At 37.1% G+C, this 9,081-nt stretch overlaps 1 protein-coding gene across 1 annotated transcript; it reads right to left on the reverse strand.

The window, feature by feature from the left end:
• Positions 1-212: 212 nt before the first annotated feature.
• LOC107478794 (uncharacterized) lies at positions 213-2,241 on the reverse strand. Its single transcript, XM_016098928.1, has 3 exons — positions 1,347-2,241; positions 642-889; positions 213-548 (listed from the first exon to the last, which is right to left on the reverse strand). The coding sequence occupies exons 1-3, from the start codon at positions 2,239-2,241 to the stop codon at positions 213-215; spliced, it is 1,479 nt and encodes a 492-aa protein (XP_015954414.1).
• Between the last annotated feature and the right edge of the window lie 6,840 nt (positions 2,242-9,081).

Consider the following 9,081-nt stretch of genomic DNA (forward strand, 5'->3'; position numbering starts at 1 on the left):
TCAAATAACTCAATCTTCAGGATCCCTTGCTTTGGCATTTCATAATTGTGAGGAAGGTTTCTGGCCTTTTGACATTTATCATAGTTCCTTAAAAATTCTCGGGAGTCTTTAAAGAGGATTAGCCAGTAGAATGCGCTTTGAAGGACTTTGGTGGCCGTTCTCTCCCCTCCGTAGTGTCCTCCATACTCAGAACCGTGACAGTGCCAGAGAATTTACTGAGCTTCCTCCTCTGAGACACAACGCCTAATCATCCCATCTGAGCATCTCTTAAAGAGATAGGGTTCATCCCACAAGTAGTACTTGGCATCATGCAAAAGTTTTCTGACTTGTTGTTTTGTGTACTCTTTAGGGATGAACCTCATGGCCTTATAGTTTGCAATGTCTGCAAACCATGGCGTCTTTTGGATCACAAAGAGGTACTCGTCTGAGAAGGTCTCAGTCACAGTAGCAGTGGGGGGTGGCGTTCCCTCCTCAAGCTCAATCCTTGACAGATGATCAGCCACCTGATTTTCTGATCCCTTTCTATCCCTGATTTCAATGTCAAATACCTAAAGGAGCAGCACTCACCTGATTAATCTTGGTTTAGAATCCTGCTTGGTCAAAAGGTACTTACGAACAGTGTGGTTAGCATAAATAATAACCTTTGAACCAATTAAATAGGATCTAAACTTATCAATTGCATAGATAACCTCCAGTAGTTCATTTTCTGTTGTAGTGTAGTTCTTTTGAGCATTATTCAGAACACGACTAGCATAATAAATAACATGTATAAGCTTGTCTTGTCTCTTTCTCAAAACCGCTCCTATGGCATAATCACTGGCGTCACACATTAATTTAAATGGCAAATTCCAATTGGGTGCGGCAATGATGGGTGCAGAGACAAGCTTTGCTTTTAAAGTTTCAAAAGCATGCAGGTATTCTTTATCAAAAACAAAAGGTGTGTTAGTGGCTAGGAGATTACACAGGGGGTTTGGCAATTTTAGAAAAGTCCTTTATAAATCTCCTGTAGAATCCTACATGTCCTCAGAAGCTTCTGATGGCCTTGACATTAGTAGATGGCGGTATTTTTTCAATTACCTCAACCTTTGCTTGATCAACCTCTATGCCTTTGTTTGAAATCCGATAACTAAGAATAATTCCCTCAGTTACCATAAAATGGTATTTTTTCTAGTTTAAAACCAGATTCGTTTCTTGGCATCGTTTCAGAACTAGGGCTAGATGCTTAAGGCATGAGTCAAAGGAATCACCAAAAACAGAAAAGTCATCCAAGAATACCTCAATGAATTTTTCAACCATATCTGAAAAAAGAGAAAGCATACACCTTTAAAAATTAGCAGGGGCATTACAGAGTCCAAAGGGCATCCTCATGTAAGTAAATACTCTATAAGGGCATGTGAATGCAGCCTTTTCTTGGTCCTGAGAGTCCACTACTATCTGCTTATAGCCAGAGTATCCATCCAGAAAATAATAGAATGCATGACCGGATAACCTCTCAAGCATTTGATCTATGAAAGAAATAGGGAAGTGATCCTTCCTTGTGGCATTATTGTGTCTCTTGTAGTCGATACACATGCGCCATCCTGTGACAGTTCTTGTTGGGATTAGCTCATTCTTCTCATTGTGAATTACTGTCATTCCTCCCTTCTTGGGCACCACTTGCACTGGCTTACCCATGGATTGTCTGAGATAGGATATATGATTCCAGCTTCTGAGAGCTTTGTAACTTCCTTCTGGACTACCTCTTTCATAGTTGGGTTCAGTCGCCTCTGTGGTTGCACAACTGGTTGGACTGATTCTCTTGTGCATACACTTGGTTGGATTAATTCCCTTTAAGTCACTTATGGTCCATCCGAGAGTGGTTTTATGACTCTTGAGTACTTGAATTAGCGCCTCTTCTTCATGCTGCATCAAGGAAGAGCTTATAACCATTGGATAAGTGTTTCCGTCGCCTACGAATGCGTACTTTAAGGATGGGGGTAAAGACTTTAGCTCGATTTTAGGCGGTCCTTCCTCAACACTAGGTATGCTTAGCATCTCCCTCTGAGGTGCTAGCTCATCCAATTCAAGTAGTGTGTCTTCAAGAATGGTTTCCAATTCCTCTTCAAGCTTTTCAACTTCGAACGCTTCCTCAACCAGAGGCTCTATGACGTCTATCTTCATGCATTCCTCAGAGTGATCTGGGTGTTGCATAGCCTCAACTACGTTCAGTACAACCTCATCTTTATTTCCCTTTTTGGACATCTATGAGAGTTCTTCCTATAGCCAAGAAAGGTCTTCTCAGAATGATGGATGCATTTTGTTCTCCTCCATATCCAGTATTACGAAGTCTACGGGGAAGGTGAAGGGTCTCACTCTCACAAGCAGGTCTTCCACTACTCCCAATGGGAATTTAACTAAGCGGTCAGCAAGTTGGAGACAAATGCGGGTAAGCTTTATTTCTTCAATTTGGAGTTTCTTCATCAATGATAGTGGCATTAGGTTGATGCTTACCTCAAGATCACATAAAGCCTCTTTTTATGCAGGTATTTCCAATGGTGCAGGAGATTACAAAGAACCTAGGATCTTGTAGTTTCTCAGGTAGATTCCTCTGAATGACTACACTGCATTCTTTGGTGAGTATAACTGTTTCTGCATCTCTCTAATCTCTTTTGTTACTTAATATGTCCTTCATGAATTTAGTATAGGAAGGCATTTCCTCAAGAGCTTCTATAAAGGGAATTTTGATCTCAAGATTCTTGAAAACTTCTAAAAACTTGGCAAATTGCTTATCCTTTTTTGCCTTCTGGAGTTTCTGAGGATACGGTAGCTTGGCCTTGTATTCTGGGGCTTTGGGGAGTGCAGAATAAGTATCCAGGGTGACTGGAAAGGGATTATCAGGATGTTTGGGAAGAACACCCCTTGAATTAGCGTCTATTGTCCCCTCCCACTCTCTGGGCATTGAACGCCCATTCTGCTCCCTCCTGGGTGTTCAACACCCGTGGTGGTACTCTAGGTTGCTACATTTTCACTGTCTGGTGTCTCCCCTTCATCCTGCATTTTATTATTCTGAGGATGAGTATCCAAGATCTTGTCACTCCTCAATTGAATAACTTGGCATTCCTCTCTTATCTATTCAGATATCTGCTGTTTTGGTTGGCTCAATTGTGTTTCCATGTCCTTGAGGGAAGCTCGGGTTTCCTGTAGCATGTGTTGTTGACCTTTTGTCACTTCTACAAGGATAGAAGCCAGGTCAGATGCATTGTTGGGTTATGGGGGTTCAGAAGGAGTGTTGTTGGCTGAACTCTACAAGCATTGCACTTATTATGTGAGGAAGTTCATTCTGGCAAAGAATGGTGCTTTTAGTAGACTTTTCCTTAGCTTTCTCTTTTACTAAGGTCTTCTCAGATGAGTACAAGTATTGATTTTTAGCTACCATCTCAATGAGCTCATCAGCTTCTTCAGGTGTCTTTTTCATGTGTATGGAACCTCCTACAGAGTTATCCAGGGGCATCTTGGCTATGTCAGAGAGTCCGTAATAGAATATATCCAGCTTGACCCAATCTGTAAACATTTCAATGTGGCATCTTCTAAGCATCGGCTTATACCTCTCCCAAGCATCATAGAGGGAATCGCTCTCTCCTTGCTTAAAGGTCTGAATGTCTATCCTCAACTTAGTCAACTTTCTTGGGGGAAGTACTTATTCAGAAACTTATTTACTACTTCACTCTACGTGTTCAGGCTCTTTTTGGATTGAGTATCTAACCATTTCTTTGCTTGATCTCTTACAGCAAATGAAAAAAGCATCAGTCTATAGACTTCAGGATCTACTTCATTGGTCCTCATAGTGTCACAGATCTGCAGGAAGTCAGAGATGAATTCATTGGGATTTTCCTGTGGGAGTCCACGAAACTGACAGTTCTGTTGTACTAGAATGATTAATTGAGGGTTGAGTTCAAAGTTATTTGCTCTAATAGGAGGCACACTAATACTCCTTCCATAGAAGTCAGGAGTGGGCGCTGTATAAGATCCCAAGGTTCTTCTAGGTTGTGCACTCCCATTCGGATCCATAGTGAGCTCTTTCTATTCCTGCATACACAAACGAGAGACAACGAAAAAGTGGGAGTCCCTATGTCAAAGTATAGAGAGCTCCCGGTGAGATACCCACAAAGTTAAGAAATAAAATAAACAAAAACAAGCTATTGAACTAAAAGTTTCAAAAATAAGAATGAGAAACTAAATTAAGATTTTCGAAAAAGAAGAAACACTAAAAGGACACCAAACTTAAAATCTGAAATTAAATGAAAATAAGATAACTAGAACAAAATTCGAAATTAAAGGAAAAGATAAACAAGATAAAAATTGAAAATTAAGGAAACTAAACAAAATAGAAATCAAAAATTAAAAAGAATGATTAAAAAAACTAATAAAAATACCTAATCTAAGCAACAAAACAACCGGTAGTTGTCAATCACAAAAAATCTCCGGCAACGGCACCACAAACTTGGTGCGCGAAATTAAAACTCGCACAACTTAACTAGCAAGTGCACCAGGTCATCCAAATAATACCTCAGGTGAGTGAGGGTCAATCCCACGAGGATTGTCGGACCGAGCAAGCAATGGTTATCCTGTTGGACTTAGTCTGGCAAACAGTAAAAGAGAGTTGTGGTTGTTGTCATGCATAAACAAATAAACAAGAGAATAAAGAAAGCAATTTAAGGTTTGGTGTAAAACAATGATGAGAAAATAGTTAAGGTCTCAAAGATGTTTATCTTTCCAGATTAAAGCGTCTTACCAACTATTTTAACAATGAATAATTCATTCTATGGCAAACCATAAGTGATTAAACCTTAATCTCTTAGCAATCTAATCTCCTCTAATCCTCATCAAACCCCACTCTCGTGGCCACCCAATTCAAATCAAAGGGTGAAGTTCATAGAACCAGTTTAACGCCACAAAAACTCTAATTACCCAAAGCTAACACGATTATATGTCACATAGCCCAATTAGTTCATGTAATTAGCAATTTAGGAGGAGTGTTTTCAAGGTTGTAGTTCAACCGAGATAACTCTCTCGAGAATCACAAGAACTCATGTAGAAAAGGGGCATACTCTCATTTCACCCAGTTCATAAGATTAAGAATGAAAATAACACCTTAGAATTGAATCAAACATAAATTTAAATAGAAGAATAATAGTTCTAATCCACAGAAATAAACAGAGCTCCTAGCCTTAACCAGGAGGTTTAGTTGCTCATAACGTACAGAGAAAACAGGATTCTGAAAAGTGCGGAAGGAAGAAGATCCTAAACCTAATTGATCTTTTCCTTTAAATACTAACCTAATAATAAATGTTAAACCTAAAAGATATTATTTGTAAATAAATATTACAAAAAAAGATAAAAACTAATAAGTGCTAAATCCACTTGGAGGCCTAATAGAGTGTAATTCGGCTACTTGCTGGCATCCAACTTCAAAATTGGGCGTCGAACGCTAAGGGAGGAAGCTAACATTGCTGGCCTGTGCCCCCTGCTGGCGTTGAACGCCAGGTGGGAGTTCAGCGCCTAGGGAGGGTGTTGTCAACATTTTTCATTCTTGCTGCAGGCTTCTCCAAACTGCTCCGAATTTCACCTAAAACCATAAAAACACAAGAAAAACTCAAAGTAGCATCCAAAGGTGATTTTTGCACTAAAATCAAGTAAAAGTAATTAAAATCTAATTAAAAACAATATAAAAATAACTAGAAAAAGGGTATAAGATGCTCACACATCAATCCTCACTTTCTTTTGTGTTATACTATACTAAAATCAGTACAATTTGCAATTGAGTCATATGCCATTGTAAACTAGAAGTTTACTAGACCAAATAAATTCATAATTTGGCATGATCAATTGGGTTATCCTGGAACATCTATGATATGGAGAATTATTGAAAACTCCCATGAACATCCACTAAAGAATCAAAGAATTCTTCAATCTAGTGAATTCTGTTGTGCTGGATGTTCTCAGAAAAAGTTAATTGTAAGGCCATCACCAGTAAAGATTAGATTTGAGACTCTTGAATTTATAGAAAGAATTTAAGATAATATATGTGGACCAATTCATCCACCATGTAGATCCTTTAGATATTTTATAGTCCTAATAGACGCATTCTCGATATGGTCACATGTGTGCTTATTGTCTTCTCACAACCTGGAGTTTACGAGATTACTTGCTCAAATTATCCTATTAAAAGCACATTTTTCAGAAAATCCAATCAAAGTAATTTGCCTTTATAATACTGGTGAATTCACTTTCCAAGTTTTTTATCCTTATTGTATGGCTAATGGAATAAGTGTTAAACATCCAGTAACTCATGTTCACACACAAAATGGATTAGAAGAATTACTTATTAAAAGCCTCCAATTAATTGCTAGACCCCTTACTTATGAGAACAAATCTCCCTATTTTTATTTGGAGCATGCGATTTTACATGTCGCAGCACTTATTCGTTTGATGCCAACAAGTTACCATCAATTCTCTCCCCTACAATTAGCTTTTGGCCAGCAGCCAAATATTTTTCATTTGAGAATATTTGTGTGTGCGATATATGTTTTAATTGTCGCACCTTCTCGCACGAAAATGAGTCCCCTAAGAAAATTAGGAATTTATGTGGGATATGATTCTCTCTCTATAGTAAGGTATCTTGAAATATAAAAAATTATACATTTGCAAAGAATAACAAATAAATTACCTGATGCATTTTCTGATCCAAAAGGATAACCAAATCCTATATACCAGTTAAAAATATACAATTCGAATTGATATTTCAGTTAGACAAATGGCTATTGAAACGGGTACACACCAGAAGCATAGTAGACCAATTGGTTTCAAAATAAATTCCTCAGAAAAAAGAGAGGCATTTAAAATTACCAAGACAAATAGTACTCTTGTTAAAAAAAGATAAAGACATAAAAAGAATACCAGCAAATGTTCAAAATTCTGATATAGTTTTAATACCAGAAGACGTTCAGGTACACGAAAATTATAAAAATGATAAAATCTCGATAAATTATATCTTTACAGGAGAAAAACAAAACCAAAATAAAATAACTGTCAATGAAGTATTTGCATATAATGTGGCATTACACATTATGCATGAAAATGAGGATCTTATGCCAAGAATAGTCGAAGAATGTCGATAAATGAATTATTGGGCAAAATGGGAAGAAGCTATAAAGGCTGAGTTAAACTCATTTGCAAAACGTGAAGTCTTTGGACCTGTAGTCCGTACACTAGAAGATGTAAAACCTGTTGGATACAGGTAGGTATTTGTGAGAAAATGAAATGAGAAAAATGAAATTATATGCTACAAAACTCGACTTGTGGCACAAGATTTTTCACAAAGACCCGGTATAGATTATCAAGAAACATATTTTTCTGTAGTAGATGCAATAACATTACGTTATTTGATCAGTTTATCTGCATACCATAAACTACATATGCATCTAATGAATGTAGTGACAGCTTATTTATACGGATCATTAGATCGTGATATCTATATGAAAATTTCTGAAAAACTAAAATTATCTAAACCATCCAATAAATATTTTCAGGGATTATACTCAGTCAAATTGCAGAGATCTTTATATAGTCTAAAGCAATCTGGACAAATGTTGTATAATCGTCTTATTGAGTATCTGGCCAAAAAGGGTTCAAAAATGATGATATATGTCCATGTGTTTTCATAAAGAAATGTGCATGTAGATTCATTATAATTGTTGAAAATATTATTGGAACCCCATGAAAAGATTTTAACAATTATAAAAACTCTAAAAGAAGAGTTTTAGATGAAAGATCTCAAAAATACTAATTTTTTTCTCGGCCTGCAGATCGAGCATACAAATAATGTGATATTTATTCATCAAACAACATATACAGAAAATATATTAAAGAGATTTTATATGGATAACTCACATCCATTAAGTATCCCAATGATCGTAAGGTCTTTGGATGTTGAAAAGAATCAATTCCGTCCTAAAGAAGAAAATGAAGATATCCTTGATCTTGAAGTACCATATCTCAATGCCATTGAAGCATTAATGTATCTCGTTAATAATACACGATCTGACATATAATTTGCTGTGAATTTATTAGCAATGTATAGTTTATTTACAACCAGAAGACATTGGAATGAAATCAAATAAAATTTTTCGATATCTTCATGGAATAGTTGATATGGGACTATTTTATCCATATGAATCCAAGTCATAATTAGTTGGCTATGCAGATGTATGATACTTGTCTGATCCATATAAGGAAGATCTCAAATAGGATACCTATTTACATATCGTAATACAGCTATATCATAGAGGTCTACTGATGAGCGGATAATTTATACGCTTTTTGGCATTGTTTTCAGTATGTTTTTAGTATGATCTAGTTAGTTTTTAGTATATTTTTATTAGTTTTTAGTTAAAATTCACTTTTCTGGACTTTACTATGAGTTTGTGTGTTTTTCTGTGATTTCAGGTATTTTCTGGCTGAAATTGAGGGTCCTGAGCAAAAATCTGATTCAGAGACTGAAAAGGACTGCAGATGCTGTTGGATTCTGACCTCCCTGCACTCGAAGTGGATTTTCTGGAGCTACAGAAGCCCAATTGGCGCGCTCTCAACGGCGTTGGAAAGTAGACATCCTGGGCTTTCCAGCAATGTATAATAGTCCATACTTTGCCCAAGATTTGATGGCCCAAACCGGTGTTGCAAATCAGCCTCAGAATTCCCAGCGTTTAACGCTGGAACTGGCATAAAAATTGGAGTTAAACGCCCAAACTGGCATGAAAACTGGCGTTTAACTCCAGAAAAAGTCTCTACACATGAAAGCTTCAATGCTCAGCCCAAGCACACACTAAGTGGACCCAGAAGTGGATTTTTACGTCATTTACTCATTTCTGTATACCCTAGGTTACTAGTTCACTATTAATAGGATCTTTTGACATTGTATCTGGACCTCATGACACTTTTACACGTTTCCTTGTGTACTTCCTACAGCATGAGTCTCTAAACCCCATGGTTGGGGGTGAGGAGCTCTGCTGTGTCTTGATGGATTAATGCAATTACTACTGTTTT

This window comes from Arachis duranensis, chromosome 3 (genome assembly GCF_000817695.3).
Source record: "Arachis duranensis cultivar V14167 chromosome 3, aradu.V14167.gnm2.J7QH, whole genome shotgun sequence".
Lineage (NCBI taxonomy): Eukaryota > Viridiplantae > Streptophyta > Magnoliopsida > Fabales > Fabaceae > Arachis > Arachis duranensis.

Coding starts and splice junctions, on each gene's coding strand:
- LOC107478794 (XM_016098928.1), bottom strand. CDS start 2,241: ATGTCCAAAAAGGGAAATAAAGATGAGGTTGTACTGAACGTAGTTGAG. Junction 890..1,346: donor GAGGATGCCCTTTGGACTCT/GTAATGCCCCTG, acceptor AAACTTTAAAAG/CAAAGCTTGTCTCTGCACCC. Junction 549..641: donor CCTATTTAATTGGTTCAAAG/GTTATTATTTAT, acceptor CTGCTCCTTTAG/GTATTTGACATTGAAATCAG.